General features: G+C 55.1%; 7 protein-coding genes across 7 annotated transcripts; 2 read left to right on the top strand and 5 right to left on the bottom strand.

Moving 5' to 3' along the window:
* Positions 1 to 96: 96 nt before the first annotated feature.
* AYL99_06799 (hypothetical protein) lies at positions 97 to 1,668 on the bottom strand (the record flags this gene model as incomplete). Its single annotated transcript, XM_018838308.1, has 1 exon — positions 97 to 1,668. One exon carries the CDS (start codon positions 1,666 to 1,668, stop codon positions 97 to 99), a length of 1,572 nt encoding a protein of 523 aa, XP_018692868.1.
* A 284-nt stretch (positions 1,669 to 1,952) lies between these two features.
* Positions 1,953 to 2,753, bottom strand: AYL99_06798 (hypothetical protein; the record flags this gene model as incomplete). Its single annotated transcript, XM_018838307.1, has 1 exon — positions 1,953 to 2,753. One exon carries the CDS (start codon positions 2,751 to 2,753, stop codon positions 1,953 to 1,955), a length of 801 nt encoding a protein of 266 aa, XP_018692867.1.
* Positions 2,754 to 3,354: 601 nt separating this feature from the next.
* On the top strand, positions 3,355 to 4,269 carry AYL99_06797 (hypothetical protein; the record flags this gene model as incomplete). Its single annotated transcript, XM_018838306.1, has 1 exon — positions 3,355 to 4,269. One exon carries the CDS (start codon positions 3,355 to 3,357, stop codon positions 4,267 to 4,269), a length of 915 nt encoding a protein of 304 aa, XP_018692866.1.
* A 735-nt stretch (positions 4,270 to 5,004) lies between these two features.
* Positions 5,005 to 7,674, top strand: AYL99_06796 (hypothetical protein; the record flags this gene model as incomplete). Its single annotated transcript, XM_018838305.1, has 6 exons — positions 5,005 to 5,097; positions 5,294 to 5,431; positions 5,612 to 5,664; positions 5,822 to 6,631; positions 6,785 to 6,989; positions 7,291 to 7,674. 6 exons carry the CDS (start codon positions 5,005 to 5,007, stop codon positions 7,672 to 7,674), a joined length of 1,683 nt encoding a protein of 560 aa, XP_018692865.1.
* A 415-nt stretch (positions 7,675 to 8,089) lies between these two features.
* On the bottom strand, positions 8,090 to 9,811 carry AYL99_06795 (hypothetical protein; the record flags this gene model as incomplete). The annotated part of the gene is made up of 5 exons (XM_018838304.1): positions 8,090 to 8,599; positions 8,682 to 8,958; positions 9,063 to 9,139; positions 9,211 to 9,385; positions 9,642 to 9,811. The coding sequence occupies 5 exons, from the start codon at positions 9,809 to 9,811 to the stop codon at positions 8,090 to 8,092; spliced, it is 1,209 nt and encodes a 402-aa protein (XP_018692864.1).
* Positions 9,812 to 10,696: 885 nt separating this feature from the next.
* AYL99_06794 (hypothetical protein) lies at positions 10,697 to 13,880 on the bottom strand (the record flags this gene model as incomplete). The annotated part of the gene is made up of 5 exons (XM_018838303.1): positions 10,697 to 12,189; positions 12,242 to 12,458; positions 13,091 to 13,577; positions 13,650 to 13,735; positions 13,854 to 13,880. 5 exons carry the CDS (start codon positions 13,878 to 13,880, stop codon positions 10,697 to 10,699), a joined length of 2,310 nt encoding a protein of 769 aa, XP_018692863.1.
* A 1,514-nt stretch (positions 13,881 to 15,394) lies between these two features.
* On the bottom strand, positions 15,395 to 18,241 carry AYL99_06793 (hypothetical protein; the record flags this gene model as incomplete). The annotated part of the gene is made up of 1 exon (XM_018838302.1): positions 15,395 to 18,241. The coding sequence occupies one exon, from the start codon at positions 18,239 to 18,241 to the stop codon at positions 15,395 to 15,397; it is 2,847 nt and encodes a 948-aa protein (XP_018692862.1).
* Between the last annotated feature and the right edge of the window lie 732 nt (positions 18,242 to 18,973).

Here is an 18,973-nt window from a genome sequence, read left to right as displayed (position 1 = left end):
CGCCTCGCTGCAAAGATGCCCAGCTTTTTGAAACCCTGTTCGACAAAAGCGACACACGAACCTACGAAATGAATAACAATTTATTTTTAAATTCCATCAATCGTCAAACGTGATTTTCGTCGAGGTCGTCTTCTCTCCTTCCTCGGCCTCCCGATAGAAGGCACCGTACTCACTATGAACCTTCTTCTTCACCGTGGTGCCGAACCTCAACAGATTCTCGGGCACGTCCTGCTTGGCAGCTTTCAAGACGTTGATCAGCGAGCCTGCCAGGCCCTTATCCTGTTCTGTGAAGAAAGTGATGGCGAGGCCGTCCTTGCCGGCGCGGCCCGTGCGACCAATGCGGTGAACATAGTCTTCTGCAGTCAAGGGGAATGTGACGTTGATGACGAGTTTCACCTCAGGGATGTCCAGCCCCCGTGCCGCTACGTCGGTGGCCACGAGGAGGGTTGTGGCGCCAGACTTGAATGATTCCAGGCTGTTGATGCGTGCAGACTGTGACATATCTCCGTGGATTCCTGCGACGTTGAACCCCCGTGAGCGGATGAAGTTCTCGATCCGAAGGGCTTCCTTTTTGTACAGACAGAATACCAGGATGCGGTCGTTGCGCTTTTGACCGGCGGTGTGCTGTTTTAGCAACTGCAGAAGACGCTGCTGCTTTTCAAAGCCGTCGATGACCTCGACTTTCTGCACGATCCGTGTGTTGGCCCTCAATTCTCCCGAGTCGTCGGTATCCTCGCGCCCAATGGTGATTTTAACGGGTTGCTGCATGAAGGTTGCGGCCAGCTCGCGGATCGACTTTGGCCAGGTGGCGGTGAACATTGCCGTCTGTCGCTTCTTCGCGGACGGCATCTGGGAAATGATGTGTTTGATGTCATCCTCAAATCCCTTGTCCAGCATCCGGTCTGCTTCGTCGAGGACTAGGTACCGCGTCTTGGACACGTCGACCGTGCCGTCGGACATGAAGTCTTTCAATCGGCCCGGAGTTGCGACGACGATATTTGCGCCTTTCAAGCTGCGGCGCTGTTCGTCCTTGTTGGTCCCTCCGTATATGCATGCCGCCTTCAGGTTTTGAGTTGTCTTGCTGAGCTTGTCCAACTGTTCAAACACTTGGATCGCCAGTTCTCGTGTGGGCGCCACAATGACAGCTCTAATTCCCTTCTTCTTCTCGAGAGATGTGAGGCGAACGACAAGAGGCAGGCCGAAGGCCAGTGTTTTCCCGCTGCCTGTTTCCGCCACACCAACCACATCTCGACCGGACAACAGAAAGGGCCATGCGGCAGACTGGATGGACGAGGGCTTTTGGAAGGAGGCGAAAACGCCTGAGAATTGAGAGGCTAACTCTTCGGGGAGGTGCGAGAAGGCGAGGATAGGTTGTACGTCTGTATTCTGGGGATCAAAAATCTGCACTGATTGTGTTTTCAGAAAATTATCGACTTCGGCCTTGCGGAGCGTTCCAAGCGCCGATACGGGCTTGTTGAAGACATTGTCGTTGTCAGTAGCGCTGTCGATGGCCTTGTCCTCTGGAGCCGGGGTCGAGTTGGCCGTGGCCTCTGTGGAAGACGGTGTGATATCCTGCAGACGAAGGGCTTCCTTGCGGTCCCTCTTCCTCCTCTTCCGCTCCTGCTTGGCCAGTTGAGCGGCCTCGTCGTCGAGTTTATGCTTGCTCATTCTGATGAGCCCTGACGTGCTTTTGCTTATCTGTACAATCTGAGGGACAGGAAGCGAAGTTGGCGCAAGGATAGTGGACGCACCAAGAGTCTTCTCCGCCACCGCAATTGTGAATTTTCAGGAAAAATAATTTCGAGAACGGCACTCGGTATTTACTCCGCCGTACCGTACGTACTTCATTATGTCAGCAGGGCTGCGTCCGACCTGCCGACACGCTTAACTCCTTTGGGCCGCATACAGAAATCTGCCCTCCTTCTACCTCGCAGTGCTTGCACACCTCCTGATTACAATTTCGACTTGCTCTTGTTCGCGAATGCCTTCATCGCCGCTTTGGCCTCGTCACTGTTCAGTCGCACCTTTAAATCCACCGCTTCCCACATTCCCGCCTCCCGCTGCTGAGCCAACACCGTCGGCCGATTCACCTGTGCCTTGGCCATCCTCAGACTCTCGGCGCTGTAGGTGCCTATCCTCTTTGCGATCTTGAAGACCTCGTCGCGAAACGCCTCGACCGTGTCACCTCCGATGACTTTGGTCACCATGCCCGCATCGTACATCTCCCGCGCGTTCAGCTTTTCCGCTGCCAACAGCAGTGCGTTGGCGCGCTGTTTGCCCATGACTTTGGGAAAACTCCAGCTCGACGCCCCTTCAGGGACGAATCCCAGGCTCATGAAGGGAGTCTGAAACACGGCCGCCTTCTCCCACGCGTACACCAGATCGAAGTTCCACAGTTGGGTGCATCCCCATCCGATGGCCGCGCCGTGGACGGCGGCAATGAGCACCTTCGGGTAGCCCTGTAGCTCGTCTCCCAGTTTGCGGCCCGCTTCGATTTCTTGCTCGATGGTCGGTCCCGATTCACCTGGGGGCAGTAGCACTTTTCCGGCACAGTAGTGCTTGCCCTTGCCTGTGAGGACGATCACCCGGATGGAATCGACATTGCGCGCCCAGCGAAGTGCGTCGGCGAGGTCGTGGTACTGCTGGAGCGTGAATGCGTTGGAGATCTTGGGTTGGTTGTATTCCAGCAGCAGAGCCCCTGGTGATAGGCTTGTCGCGATGACGGTCTGAAACGTCGGGGGTGTGGTGGTCATTTTCTTGAGGTGAGTTTGTTGGTACGATCGGTCAATTCTGAGGGACGTGTTTCACAAAGGGAACGAATGGCGACTGGTCACATCGAGAGGAAGTATACCGAGTGGCCTGGCATACCGGTCTACATGTTCTACGTTGTTTCTATACTTTGGGCCCTGAGTCTCATGGCATTGGAACTTGTTGCTGTTGACCTCGGAAGCAAGGCTATCTTGATCTGGTAAGACCCCCGCCCTTCCCCGCAGAAAGTTTGCTAGAGGCAAGGCTCTGGGCGTGGAAGCTAGCTGTGGAGTTGCTTCTGGTACATTGCTCTGGGTGAGTTGAGCTTCCCTAAGGATCACGGCCACCTCTCGCTCGAGCACATCGAAAAGGGACAACGCTGCTCTCTTGAGCTTGCTTCCGCATAGGGCCGCCTGCATCGAGACCGCCTCCGTCGTGCAGCCAGCCCATGCCCTTCCAAGGCCCGAGCTGACCTCGGTAGACAATCCGCCCATATCTGCCTCGGGCATACATAAACGCGTTGTGCATGCACACTATTCTCTAGGTGTACAAAAGTCTAATTGTTGGACGGACCGTCATCTTCTTGGTCACTATACTTGAGCAGCCATGGCGACGACTATCGACGTCGACAGCATCAAAAAGCGATCGTGGAGTGTGACCAGCAGCTACACCCCCAACAACATCATCACCTACAACATCGCCCTGGGCGTCAAAGGCACCGACCTGTCACGATGCTTCGAAGCACATCCAGACTTTGCGGCCGTGCCGACGTTCGCGACCCTCCCTGTCATCTCGGTCATGCGTGAAGTCACGTACGGGATGATGGAATTCCTGCCCAACTTCCAGGCCCACAACCACGTCCACGGCGAGCACTATCTCGAAATGAAGGGCACGTTTCCCAAACAGGCGACACTGAACACCACGGCCCGCGTGGTCGACATCGTGGACCGCCGCAGCGGCGTCACCGTGGCCGTGGGCATCACCACCGTCAACGCCGCCACGGGCGAGGAGATCTGCTACAGCGAGTGGACGTCGTTCGTCATGAAAGTGCCCGGGAAAGGGGCGTCGACGAAACCCATCCCCCGCGGTGCCGCCACGGCAATCCACCCGACGCCCACCGACCGCAAGCCGGACGCGGTGGTGGAATACCAGACCTCGCCGGAGCAGGGCGCCCTGTACCGTGCGGCGTCGGGCGACCTAAACCCCCTCCACATCGACCCGGCCGTGGCCAAGGCCGGTGGGTTCCCAGGTCCGATCCTGACGGGCACTTGCACGGTGGGTATGGGCGTGTTGCACATCATCGACACGTTCGCTGGCGGCGATTTCCAGCGCTTCCAGAGCGTCAAGTTGCGGTTGAGCAAGCCCGTGTATCCCGGCGAGGTAGTGCGCACGGAGATGTGGCGCGAGGACGGGGGCCGGAAGATCGTCTATCGACAGCTGGCAGGCGATCGTGTGGTCATCTCGCAGGCGGCGGTTGAATTGAGGGATGCATCTGGGTCGCTGAAGGCGAGGTTGTCGTAGCATTGGAGGAACAGGACATATCAGTTAGTTCTAGGGGCATATATGCAACTGCTACATAGGCGCAAGGAATCTCTGTTTACTACGGTACCTAGCTATGGGATACCCCCTTGAATACTGTCGCTCTGTTGCCTTCCCTGTGTGACTGACTACTCTCTTTATGCCTTTCTTTCTCACTGGGATAGACCACAACTCGATGGTATTTCCTATCTACAGGACATACAGTGCTTCCCGCGTCCCATCTCCCCACACTTTCTCCCGCGCCCCCCAGACGGAGCCCCCTGAATTCATTATTCAAGCCTACTGTAATAGTAGCTAGCCCCTTTAGTAGACAACTCCTCCTCCCCACCTCCCACCGCCTAAGGCTCCTTTGGCTCCCCTTCCAGCCAGTCTATCCATCCTTTACCGAACAAATCCTCGGCACCCCCAGACGGGCATGTCAAGATGGCTGACACGGCACAGAGACAGCGCTGTCAGAGAGTCGGACTCAGCACACGCCCCGTGGCTAATAACCCAAGCCCCCCTACTCGTACCTATGTATGGGGAGAGGTTGAGTTGAGTTGAGTTGAGTCGCATGCACATTAGGGGGCGGGCGCCATCAGCTAAGTCATAGCTACCCAGCTCCTATTGTACACAAACTCTCTCCCCGCGTCCACGCGCTTGACTACCGTATTCTCTAAGGAGGAGCAGGCCACCACCACCACCATCACCGCAATCACAACCCCCCGTCCAGCAAAGATGCCATGGCTCAGTCAAGAATCTTACCCCCTGCCGCAGAAGGATCTGATCTCGCTCGTCTTCGACGAGTGTGCTTATGATCCTGATAAGCCGGTGAGTATTGTCTTTACTGTTTATCCCAATCCAGTCTATCTCTATCTATATCTAATATATCCCCACACCCGCTCTCCCCTTTCGGCTGCCTCATACTTCAGTCCTTGTCAACCCCTTCTACCCACCCACCCACGCACACTCTCCCCAACAATAGAAGAGTCTCCCAGAGGAGAGGGTCTGACATACAGAACCAAAGATCTATCACGACCTCGAAAACCCCAGCCGCACGATATCATGGCGGCAAGGACGGTCCTTTACGAGGAAACTCGCCGCTGGGTTTCGCAAGGCTGGGCTGAAGAGGGGCGACTGTTTCAGCATCGCGTCGTTCAACGATGTAAGTTTTCCCGCCAGAAGGAATTGACGTCGATACATTTGAGAGCACACGACGACTTTTGTCGGTGCCGTATCTTCTCCTGCTTCCCCTTCTCTTCTTCCCCTTTTTCCCCTTCCCGCCACCCTTTGGCACATCCTAGGCTCTGATGGGTGTTGATTTGTCCTCCTTCGACGCCAAAAGATCATGTATTCGATGCTCTTCCTCGGTGGAGTGGCCGCGGGCGGTATTTTCAGGTAAGTTTGTGTGTCTCCTTGGAAGAGATTGAGGGTGTTGAGGAGGCGTATGATGCACAACCTGTCTGTGCAAACACACCCCTGCCCTCCCGTCCTTCTTCCCTCCCTGCCGTTCGGTACAGAAAAGCTTGGTTAATGCGAAACCTCTGCCACCCAGCGGCACCAACCCGGCCTACCAGGTCTATGAGATCCGGCACCACATCCGCACCGCGCAGGTCAAGATGTTCATCGTGGAGCCGGAGGTGCTGGGACCCATCCTGGAGGCGGCAGACCTCGAAGGCGTCGCACGGGACATGATCTTCATCTTCAACACCCGGCCCGAGCAGCGCGTCCCCGCCGGGTTCCGGAGCTGGGAGTGGCTCCTCCAGCAAGGCGAGGAGGACTGGGTGCGCATCACGGACCTGGAGGAGTTGCAGAGCACCCAGGTGGCGCGGCTCAACACGTCGGGCACGACCGGCCTGCCCAAGACGGCCATGCAGTCACATTACAACGCGACCTCGTGGCACACGATGCTGCACGACATCGCGCCCGTGCCGTGGGAGGTGCGCAACCTGTACACGCTGCCGGGGTTCCACGTCGCCACGGTGCCGCTGGTGCACGCCTGCCCCTTCAAGACGGGCGACCAGTGCTGGATCATGCGACGGTTCGAGCTCGAGGGGTTTCTCGCCGCGCTGGAGCGCCACCGCATCACCAACATCGGCATCGTGCCGCCCCTGGTCATCGCCATCATCATGTCCCCGCTGCGTCACCGGTACTCGCTCAAGTCGCTCCGGAAGATCAAGTGCGGCGCCGCGCCCCTCGACGCCGCCTCCCAGAAGAAGTTCCAGGACCTGTGCGCCCCTGACGCCAGCTTCACCCAGGTCTTTGGCATGACCGAGACCACCGGAACCATCAGCCAGTTCTTCCACCCGGAGAGGGACGAGACGGGCAGCGTGGGGAGTCGGTTTCTGCCGAATACCGACGTCAAGTGAGTTTCACCTGCGAGAACGCACCCCCCCTTGTCTCAGCATATTGGTGTCTATTTTTCTCCAGATTATTGTGTCAAGTCCAAGTCAAACATCCTATCCCAGAACCTAAACCAGATTAAACCAACTAACCTCGACGGCGCATCAACACGCAGACTCATCGACGACCAGGGCAACGACATCACCGCCTACGACGTGCAGGGCGAGCTGTGCGTGCGCGGGCCCACGGTGATCCGGGGCTACTTCAACAACCCCAAGGCCAACGCCGACGCGTACGACGCCGAGGGCTACTTCAAGACCGGCGACGTGCTGTACTGCGACGGCAAGACGAAGAAGTGGTACATTGTAGACAGGAGAAAGGTTTGTTTTTTTTGCCTGTCCTTGCCACTCCCCACTCATTGCCTGCCTGCCTGCCTGCCCCTTCACGTCCTTTATCCATCACCAATCCGACCCTCTCTTCTTTGGCGTGTTGCTGGTGTTGATACTTCCCACAAAAACAAACCAAAAACACCCACCCCTTATTCGAACAGAAAACAGAAACGACATCCTATTATGATTTCCTTGCTATCTATCTACCCCATATAACACAACAACAAAACCCCCCCTCCCTGTAGAGGATCTGACTTACTTACATACTAACAAATCCTGTCCCCCTTTCAAGGAACTGATCAAAGTACGCGGCTTCCAAGTGTCCCCCTCGGAGCTCGAAGCCGTGCTCCTCTCCCATCCCGACATCGTCGACTGCGCGGTGCTCGGCTTCCGTCCCGCGGGCCGCCCGCCGCACGCCGACGAGCTGATCCGGGCGTACGTGGTGCGGCGGCCGCGCGAGCAGCAATCGTCGTCACCGCCCCTGACCGAGGACACGGTCAAGGCGTTCATCCGCAAGAACCTCGCCAGCTACAAGGCGCTGACCGGCGGCGTGGTCTTCGTCGACGTCATCCCGAAGAGTCCCAGCGGGAAGATTCTCAAGAGGGTCTTGAAGGAGCAGGCCGAGAAGGAGAGGGAGGAGGAGGTGGCCGTGGTGTCGATGAAGTCGAAGCTGTGAGAGTATGGCACGGGGTATTCATGGTGGATGGTGGTGGTGGTGGTGGTGACGGAGGGATGACGGAAAGGGTAAGTATCTAGCAGAGAATATGAGGGCGGGAAGTGAGCGAGGAGGGAAACGAAAGAGAGAGAGAGAGAGAGAGAATTACGGGGTGGTGTTTATGTCTTTGGGTATTTCCACCTCTGGAACTAGAGACAGAATGAGGTCGTGCAGATAGACTGTCTACACATATACACACACATTCATATGTACTCCGGAGACACCCACTCCCTTCAGACGGCCTTGTTCTATTCACTGATTTCTTTACCACTTGATCCCTCAGACCCAGCCGTGCAGTAACTTGACCGCAGATGTTGGGGACTTTCAGTCCTTTCGCGCTGTGCCAGTTTTTCTGCACATCTCCTACAAGCAAGGACTATAACTTGGCCTTCGCTCCCTGCCCCAGCCCACCGTTCTGCTGCTTCAACCGCTGCATCATACGATACGCCTCGTCAAGACTCTTGCGGGTATTTTCGAAATACACGTGCGAGAAGTCGCTGCTGGCCTGGCCGCTGATGGTGCGTGCCTGGATACCGTGCGAGATGGTCCCGCCGCGCACGTAGTGGAAGATCTTCGCGATCTCAAAGTCCTTTCCCGGCGGAGAGCCCTCCTTGCGCGGGTCAAAGCCCGTAATCCGCGCGTAGCGGTCGAGAAGCTCGTCGGGCTCGGGCATGCCGGATCGGGCGCGGTTGGCGGGGGCATAGGGAGAAGATTGATACGAATTGGTCGTCGACGTCTTGTTGGCGTTGGACACGGGATGGCCGGCTTTTGTGATTTCGTTCCAGAAAGGACCGATCACGTAGACGGCGTCCATCAGAGGGTGGCCGATCGTGGAGAGTTCCCAGTCGAGAATGGCAATCACACGGGGCTCTGTGGGATGGAGAACCTACACATATCGTGCGGTTAGATTTCAAAGCGTACAGAAATGCTCCACGTGCCAGACCATCTTTGCGTGGTCCCAAACTTACCACGTTGTCGAACTTGTAATCTCCATGGACGATGGAATACCTGTCACTGGTCATGTTGGTCCTGACAAAGTCGACCATCTCGTCGTAATGTTCGTGTGCGCGGCCGAGTTCCTTTCCCGTGTTGATGTCTTTGACCTTGGACTGTTGAGCCTCTATGCGTTGGAAGGTGTTGCAGTGTCGTTGATAGAAACCTTTCTTTTTGCCGAAGTTGGACAAGCCGATCGAGTCTGGATCGATGCTGTGCAACCAGGCGAGAGTTTCCACGAGAGAGATCCAACTGATGAGCTCAAATCAGCTGGTGCCCGGGGATGCTTGGAGGATTCACAAAATCAAATTGAGGGCACCTGGTTGGGCAGTTTTCAATGGCCGGTACCAACTTACGCCTGTCTTCGATCCGACGGGGAAAGGGATCCCAGGTCGGGATCTGTTATTATCCTGCCCTTTACGAATTCCATAACCTGAATGTCGCACCAGTCAGCCATATCCACAGTGGACGTCAAGGCTAGGAGAGAGATCGAATGAGGCTCACATAAAATGGAGTCCCAATGACACTTGGGTCCATGCAAAGCGTATAGACTTTCGGCACAGGAAACCCTTTGACTGAGCCCAAGGCTTCCAGGACCCGAAATTCGCGATCGACCTGGTGAGCAACGGGGCTGATGATTGTTCCCGATGGCTTCTTGCGCAGGATGAAGCGTGTGCCTCTAGGTAGAGTGTCAGTCTTAACAGAAATAAACGGATGTATAAATGACAGGAATATTGGCAACTCGGACATGCAGGATGTTCAACCATGAGCTCTCCACAAGCCGTCGCAGGAGACTGCACGCAACCATTCCCGCATTCAGATCAAGGGGGAGCCGGGAACCCAGTAATGAAATGCAATCTCATCGTGGAGACCTATCCAATCCACGGACAAGATGTAGGCTGGCCAGGTTGGGCAACGAACAGGGATAAACGTACGCAGCATCATCGAGAAAGTAGGTCGGATTACTCTGGCCGTAGCCAATTTTCGTCGACACAACAGGGGCCTTCAACCCTGGAATAGTATTTGAGTCGGCGAGATATTTGCTCAGCGAGGCGTCGTCGAGCTCGTGGCGCGAGCCGGATTTTGCTGTAGGGTTTGGGTTCATCTTGCCGGGCTGAAGTTAGATCACCAAGTCACACACAAGAAGGGGCCACTCAGAAGACGGCCTGACTTGTATTGCAGGTGTCCCAGCAGGTAAGCTGTATACGTCGATGTCTTCTGGCAGTGATATGTATATGGGCCCCAACATGACTGGACCGACCTTGACTCGGTGCGTGTCTCGTAACCGAGCTGCACCGAGGTAGTTTACTTGATGCAGAGCGCCAGACAACGTTCAGACAGGTCAGTTACAAGGACCACTGACATTGTCCGGATGAATACGCCGAGCTCCGCATCAACTTCAATCGCTCGTTGAATCCCTTCTGGGACGAGATTCAGGACCATATCAATGGCAAAGAGCGCACAAGTGCTAATACTTTACAGCCCACAACTAGAAGTGTGCTCCGCGAGAGATGGGGATGTCGGTCAATAACATTTTTGGCCAGGTTTGCGGCTCGAACGAAAGTTGGTCAGTAACGCCACTTTATGTTCTTGCCAACCTCCGACTGGGTAGAGGATATATATAAAAAGGACCGGTACTCGTACAGGGGTTGGCCGAAGCAGATATTAGCTTGAGCGTCACTCCAAAAGAGGAGACGCCACATATGAGAGTAGGGTTTTCAAGGCCTGGATTGTGGGTAAAGAATAGGTGTTTGTGCTTGTTGATCGTTGTCCCGATCTTTGCAGACAAATGGAATCTAAAAGGCTCCCATATCCCGGGGTTCGCCCTGTCGCTCGAAGGCAGTATCCCGCAAGCCTCATCTGTCGTCAAAGGTCGCTTTCGATCGGAGAGACATCGCTGACAACGGACAACAAATCTTTTGCTGGTCTTGCCTCGACCTTTATCTGATCAGTCCAAGTGACGTCGTTCCTGAGGTAGGTATTTGATCCGTCATTCGATTCTCGGTACACCTCCATCCAGGGTCCCCAGCATGATCCTGGAATGCTTCACAAGCCTCAAACAGAGCAATCCGTCATCGGCACCACCGCTCGCCCGATTCTCTTCTTCGCACTTCTTAAGATCCTCGAGCGTCATCCCTGATGTGTACCCTCGTGGCAAACCGTGAGCACCAGCGTCTAAATGATGGTGCTCCAGACGAGGAGGAAATTCCTGTGAGTCGTGGTAGGGTTGAACATCATGCCATTGTTTCTGCCGCCTTTCGATAGCTGCCACGAGCGATTCGAGTGTGTAAATGGTGGATGTATCGCTATCCTCTGAAGATATTTGCGTGGGCACGACTTGCGGTTTTCTCCAAGAAGTATTGGACGAGGGCGCGTTGGGCGGGTCAGGGATTGGTTGGTCGCCCACAACATACGCTCGAACTAGATAATATCCAAATGTGCGCCACTCGAGGTCTTCGCGGACGCCCATGGGTTCCGTGATATCATCTGGTGGCTCTGATTCCGCGCTACCAAATCCAACCTTCAGCTCTCTGGCACTGGCCTTTTTGACGCGGTGCCAATGATCCGTAAGCACAGTAATCAACATGGTGCTCATAAATACGTTCAGAGACCCCGATTGTAGCTTCTGAGGGCAAACGGGGCAATAAAGGACGGCGCGACCTGTGCGATGTGCAGCAAGGAGGGTATCTATCATACCGGATGACACAGGAAATGCGGACAGGGCGGACAGAGTCGAGAGCGTGAGATAGAGGTTGGGCAGGCAGGGGCAAGCTGGCATGACGGGCAGTTGGTTCAACGTGCTTGGATGTGTGTTGGGCTCCGAAGGCTGGTTGTGATGCGGCCGAGACCCTGTGCCACAAGACGCAGAAGAGTCCGGGCCCGCGTTGTTTAACTGTTTCTCGTACTCGTGGCTGTCTTGTACCAGCATTGGAAGCATGGTCATGTCACTGAAGTCCGGCCACAGCGAGATGTCAATTGGGTAGGTGACCTTGGACATAGTGTCGTTTCCTCCTGGAGGCGTGCGAGGCCCATCGTACGGTGAGGTGCTGCTCGAGCCTCGTGCAGGGAGCTGGCTGCCACCACTGCCAATCTTTGAGGAGTGTGCCCTCTCCGCAGCGGCGCGGGCGTCGTCGCTGGTCCGTTTGATGGACTGGCTTATGGGAGCATTGCAGATGTTCTCAAAATTTGTACGCTCAACGGCTTTTTCAGAGAGTTCTGGGTCAATCACAGGTTCGACAACCTCGGGCGGTGGAGGATGACGCGGATGATGGTAATAGGCCGGAATCGGAGGAGGCTGTAGAGGACCTGTGAAACGAGACGTATGTGCAGAGGAGAGGTCGTCCGCCTGAGGGAAGTCGTCAGTCCTTTGTCTCTTGCGTGGTCTTCCCATTTGCTTCTGAGCCGAGTAATGGCACGTCAACTGCTGCTTGACGCATCGTTCACAACCAGTGGGTTCGCCTGAGCACTTCAACTTGCGCTTTCCTGAGGGTATTGTGAGTCTAGATCAGGGCCGTGGCACATTCAGAGGACGGACTGCACTCATCGCAGGCAGAATGCCTCTTGACCGAAGGATCCGCATCAAAGGCGGCGCTGTATGCGGGCACCTCTGAATCTAAAAGTTCGGGCACCGAATCGGTGGCAGCAAAGGTTCTGGCAATGGGGTAGGGGCCATAGGCCTCAAGCAGTGAGGCCGCCGCCGCCTGCGCACTTGACATTTCCTGATAATAGACTGCACAGACTCGACGGATGCTCTGCAGATGAGATTAGATGTTCCGCCCTCTGGTGTCACAAGCCGGGGAAATCTTTATGACAGCAGCCTGGTGGCAAGTTACTCGTTAGGGTGTGGAGGTGGCCCCATCCCGCCCCGAACTCCTGCGTGGCTAGGAACAACGTGTCTATCGTTGCCCGACTCGTCATCAATTGGGGTGGCCTGAATTGCTCCATTTTGTGGCTACTGCAAGGCCTGGTGAGCCTGGGCCACAGTTGGGGCCCAATTGGAGTCGTGAAGGTTACTTTCATTTGAAAAGCCTATTGATCAACGAGCATAGAGGCTTCTTCTAAACAAGAAGCTTCGTTCTCGATCTCTTCAAACTTTGTGTGTTCGTGAGACGTGTATTGACAGAATGGTATCTTAATTTTTCCTCCTCTCATGCCGCATCCTCAACTCTCCACATGCTCCCCCATTATGCGACAACAGCGATCATAAAATCACGCACTTCTTGGGCAATCCACACGGCCCGCTCTCCTCTTCCTTGTCATCTGTCTGCATTGGTTGTGATGGTTTCGCAGGCGCCGGGGCGACCTTGCTTTCTGCCGGCTTCACATCGTTTCCTGTGGCAGGCTTCTTCTCTTCGGCACTGCCATCTAGTCACGCGAAACTGACCTTGCTGACTAGCTCGTAGAAGGATTTGCCCTGGATGGTAGCGAGCTCCAACTCGGAGGACGAAGGCTGTCGGGACCCGTCGGCACCGGCAAATGTGCCTGCGCCCCATGGGCTACCGCCACGGACTGCGCTGAGGTCGGCCATGATAGGGAAGGCTTTGGCATAACCCAAGGGCACATAGATCATGCCCTGGTGAATCCACGACGAGAGGGCCGTGATGGCTGTGGTCTCTTGCCCACCGCCCATAGTGGCCGTGCTGATGAACAGGCCGAAGTATTTTCCAAAGAGAGCGCCGGCCTGCCATTGTCCGCCGAGTCTATCGATGAAGGTCTTCCACTGGGCGGAATATGTGCCGTAACGGGTGGCAACGCCGAAGAGGAAAGCATCGTACTTGACCAGGATCTCGGGGGTGATGACGGGAACGTCCTTATTCATGCCTGGGGCGTGCATCTTGCCCAGAACCTCTTGGGGGAGGGTTTCCTCGATTCTAGACAGGCCAAGGTTAGTCTTCGCTGGCCTGTCTCTTCAAGGGGGACGGTCGAATCTCCGCGCAACGTACTGGTAGATATCGGCGGTGCCACCGGCTGCCTCAATACCCTTCTTCTCTGCCTGGGCCAGTTGGGCGACATGGCCGTACATGGAGTACTGTTCACCCGGGATGATCGGTTAGCAACCACGACAGATGTAGATCTGCAAGCGACGTTGACCACGAGTAAGAGTGGTAGACGGCGAAGGTGAACGGGAGTGTGAGACAGCGACGTACGTAGATGATGGCGATCTTGGGAGCCATTGTGTAGGAGTTGTGTGCTGGTTATGGGAGTTAAGATAGAGAAGAAGACGGAGACAAGAGACAGATGGGCTCGAAGACGAAGCTGGAAGATGGAGAAGAGAGGACGAAGCAGATACGAGAGGAGGGGAAAGTCTCGAGGTTTTTGTATCCGCTCACGGCCCTTCGTGCGGCGTTGCAGCTCAATAGAAGGCAGAGTGATCCTACGATGAAGCTTCATCATCATCACCACCAGTACCACCGCGGAACTTGCCCCCTTGCACCTTGTTTACCTTGGGTTTCATACGAGGGGCTGTGCCGGGTGTGCCTGGAACTCAGAGCCCAGAACGGATTGGGAAGGTCTCGAAGAGCAACTATAGGTGGTGACAGGGATCCCCGCACCACATTAGTGGGCAGCTGTTAGGCGGTTGTAGCGATGCTTGAGCTACCAGTGGGGCCTAGAATGACGCCAGAGGACTACTTAGAGGTGCCCGCAACAGGAAGTGTGCGGCACAGCTGGTAATACTGTCCTGTATGCAACTAATAAGCCTGTCTGCTAATAAGAGACCAATGTGTAATGACGAGTACCTACGGAGTACATTGCAGTTGGTGCTCGACTTCGACTCACCGTCGCAACACCTACAGCAGCATTACTCGAGCAACGAATATCTCCTTGCAACTCCCACTGTCCCCTGCTCAGGTATTGACGCTATCTCCCACTGGCTCCCGCGAACCAGGTCGATCGCCGCAGAGCTTTTCCAAATTCCCCTGCCCTATCGAGAGATCAAGTTTTCAGCCTCGGAAAACGCGGTGACTCGGCGGCCACCCAGCGACCAGCCCGCCGCAGAGCTTATGAAAAGCTGACAGAGGATTGCAAAAGCACAGCCGAGACCAGCCAATCAGCCGGGGCCTGCTGCTGTCGCAGTGCGGAATGAACTCTGTGACCCATTGATGTCCTCTTTGTAATCCACTCAGCGAAATCAGCCAAAACAACCTTCCGGAGCTCTGCTTTGAGCGCTATTCTCTCCCAGTATCTATTCCTCAAGTAATCAGACCTGAGAGTCCACCAAGACCGCCCGTTCGGCCATTTGTCAGCGCGCACCGGCGTTGTAATATGTAGGCAATGGAATCAGACAGACCTGGCCGCCATTCACGCCATCCTCGACCAGCCCTGATGCTAGATTCCTATCGTCGGCAGCTTCGGCGAAGAGAGATCACCACCGATCAATTCTCAGATAAACCTCTCCACCCGTGCTACCCTCGCTTGCATTGCTAGCTTCGCACAGCCCGCTCGTTTGCGGGTGTTGCTGATACTCACCTCCAAGGGGTGTTGACAGTGCTCAAAGCGGCAAAGACCTGTTTCCCCCTCCGTTGCTGGCCTGGGTGAGGGAGGCACGGCACCGCTAATGCAAGGCACCAGGAAAATACTTCGACCCTCACGGCAGCTGCCAATGACAAGCTGGAAGTTATCCGCCCAATGCGGATCTGGGCAACTGCACCTAGCAATGAGGGCGTCATACTCCCGTATATCCAGGCCATCACTCTTCCTCCCACCGGACCATTTGTTGTCTCTCCCACAGTCTGTTCGCGCTGCCGACTATGATCTCTGCCTTGGACAATAACTTTTCTCTGAATTTGGCGGCTGCCTCGCCCTGCAATTTTGTTTTCCTAGTGTGCGCCTGCAACATGATCGGTACCAGTGCCTGCGGATCGGCCTCGCTCAGAGCTCGAACACTCTTGAAACCGTTCTCCCACAGCAATCGGGCCATGCGGCTCTTGACGAATGCTATCTGAGCCATCTCCAGGAGATCGGCCCGAGCGCCCGCACGGAGACGGTCGAGCATATGTTCCAGCACAGCCCCCAGCATTCCCCAGTCCATCCTCTCGCAGAATTTGATCATCCCCGCTGCAAATCCGTGACAGCTTTGAGCCAGTGTCTGCACTTGTCCCCGTGGCACGGAATATTTGAGGCTGATCTCGTGAATTGGCATCTCATTGCAGAGGTCTCGGAGCTGGAACGCGCAATATGCCCTGCGATAGATTCGCGCCAAATGTATCTCTTCAGCCGTATTTTCCTTTAGCTGGGCACCGCTATTGACAAGCCGGTTGACAAAAGCTGGATTGACACCAATAAGTCGCATCGCACGCATCCCGCTGTCGTCGAGACCTTCCAGTTGGTTTCGGAAAGTCAACCATGAGATTTCCGCGAGCCCCATAGTCTGAACTGGGGTGAAAAGATAAAATATGTGCATCTCACCATCCATGACGAACGATTCGAGCGCTCGGCGCAGTTCAGAGTAGACAAAAACCCCATCCTCGGGACCGAGACCAGACGCAACGACGGCAGTTCCCAGTCTGGTCGGTTCGAGGCAACCATCGTATTCTCCCTCTTGAAGCAATCCATCCTGGAGTAACGCCTTCTTCGCCGTGTCGACCATTTCCGCGACTTGTGAGTGATCAATGCTATGCCAAAGCAGCGATGAGCGGACATATTCGTTCAACGATGTCACACTGGACGCCATTCGGGTACCAATGACCTCGAGAAGAGCTCTCTTGAACCCTCGCTTCTCAGGTGTCAGGCAGCTTTCTACCGGAGGCATTTCCGCCTCGAGTAATTCTGCCACAGCCTCCAGATCGGTCTTCTGACAGCAAAGGTAAGTCTCGCCGACTTCGTCCTTGCCCTTGCGGCCAGCACGTCCCCGCATCTGTCGAAGCATCGCAGGACCCACCAGCTCTCGGCCCATTCGAGGCCCATATAGTATCACCCTCCTTGCCGGGAGATTGATGCCGGCGGCGAGACTGCACGTCGCCACCATCACACGCAGGATCCCTGCGTCATATGCTCCGCAAACGAGCTCTCGCTCTTCAGTGGTCAATCCTGCATGGTGGAAGCCGACTCCGCATGGAATGACCTTGGAAAACGAGGGTTCAAATCCACCAGGAAGTGCACATAGCGATGCCAGCAAGTCTTGCCGCCTGTCCAAAGCGTCTCCATCAAGGTGATCAGTAGGCAGAGCACTGCTAACCAAGAGTGCTGTGTTCTCCACACTCATTCGACTACCACAGAATATCAGCGCACCTTGTCCAGCAAGGGCAGTCTCAACAGCCAATGCGATAACGGCATTTGGTGTCGAGTTCCCGAGCTCCGGGTGCTTTGATTTAGCAATCGCCCGCTGTGGCCTTGGTCGTGGTGTTGGAAGTGCATCACCAGCAGCCAACTGACTTGCTGTGCGGAAGAATTCTTTTGCGTTCGCTGTGGAATAGATGGCATTCTCATACACGAGATGTTCCTCGATGGGAATTGGACGGTGGTTTGCGATATAATATTTCGCATTCAGCCATTGGGCCAGTAATTGTGGATTTGGTAGGGTGCCGCTCATACCTACGATCTGAACCTTCTTGTCCCTAGAAGCAAGCGACATCAGCTTCGTGGCAAGGAGTTCCATGAGGTATCCCCGATGTTCATCGTTGATCATGTGAACTTCATCGAGAACCACCACGCCTATTTCGCCGGATTTGCCTTCATCAATGGCGCTGTTGACCAACGAGTTGGCTTTCTCAATGGTGCAGACGGCGATATCGCAATCTGACCAGTTGATGTTCAGTCTGTTCCCACCAAAGAACCCGCCGACTCGAACCAATGGGCTTGGCCGGCGCCATGTCGGTGTTGGCACGCCACTAGGGCTGTCGCCGACTTCTTTGGCTACCTTATCCACCAGAGCACGAAGCCACTTCAACTTCTCCTGGACGAGAGCGACGTAGGGGAGGACCAAAATCCCTTTCGTTGTAGGATCTTCAATGACTCGTTTGATCAGAATGACATCTGCCACCAATGACTTACCTCCACCGGTGGGAGCCGTATACACCAGGTTTTGTTCCCCCGTCAGCAATCCCCGGCCCAATAGGCAATACGACTGCCATGGGTATATGGCGCGCACACCGAGCGATTCGAAATTGTCAACTAACTGGGAGGGTAAAGCATATCTCGGATGTCGAAGGCTGAGGAAGGGGTTTTGTGAAGGGCCTGGAGTAGATGATTTGATCGAAGGTAGATGAACGGGTGCGTCATCGACGGCAGCTTTGCTATCATCACTGCCATCTACTCTAGTAATACGGCTGGCTTGAATGCGAGGTGGACGGCGATCGCGACGGATAAGAGGCGCGTCAACGGTCTGTGGCGGTTGGACTGATGATTGGCCGTGGATTGGAAGACCCAATTGAACATCATGAACTTCGTCAATGGTACGCTTAACACCTGCTGATGGCTTTGTATTGTAGCTCTGATTGCGGACAAGATCAACAGAAGTGGTATGGCCAGACGGTACGGCGTACTGATGTATGATGGTGCCTTCGAATCTCATAAAGCGGGACCCGTGTGTTGACATTACAGGTAAAACGCGATATTCTGTAGCGTCCATTCAGTAAATGCATCAGTCCTTTAGAGTGATCTAGTCAGATCCGTCTCTGGCACTTCAGCCGTGAGGAACAGTCTCGATAACATTGGTCGGCATGTAAACAGCAACGCGATCTAGATCGTGCCAACCAAGGCAAGCCCAAGCGCATTAATATCTGCAAGATAAACAGGGAAAAAGGCGAGTCCAATAGAGGAATAGCCTAAACTCTAAGAGTTCGGGTCAGTTGCCAAGTCCGAGAGCCACTTACCGCGGAAGCCCGGCCACCCACACCCCCAATCCACCTTCGCCCGAGCACCACACACGAAAACGGTTTCCTTGACGGCCCATGGCGCCTACAAGAATAAGAATGCCTTGACGGAAACTGGAGGTTGGCGGGCCAGAAATGCAGCCATCATATCATATAATATCACACACAATCTGCGATAAAGTATCCGGTAGTAGAATAACTACCGCCAAGTTTCAATCATGAATTGGAGGTGTGATTGCCATTGCAACCGCGGAAACAGGCACATTGGAGGCGGTGGTGTCGAGCACAGAGAAAGATTTTGGTGTTTAGTCCAGGGAACAGGAGGACAGGCTGGCGAAGTGATGGGCCATCCTCAGTGCGAAGTAAGTGGTGAGTGGAGGTTCGGGGAGGCCCCGACCCAATTTTGCGAGAAGACTCCCAGCGCTGTCAGAGCATCATCTCGGGGGGAGAAACGT

This window comes from Fonsecaea erecta, assembly GCF_001651985.1.
Source record: "Fonsecaea erecta strain CBS 125763 chromosome Unknown Scaff5, whole genome shotgun sequence".
NCBI lineage: Eukaryota > Fungi > Ascomycota > Eurotiomycetes > Chaetothyriales > Herpotrichiellaceae > Fonsecaea > Fonsecaea erecta.
The sequence above is the reverse complement of the archived record's forward strand: the minus strand, read 5'-3'. Positions and strand labels throughout refer to the sequence as shown.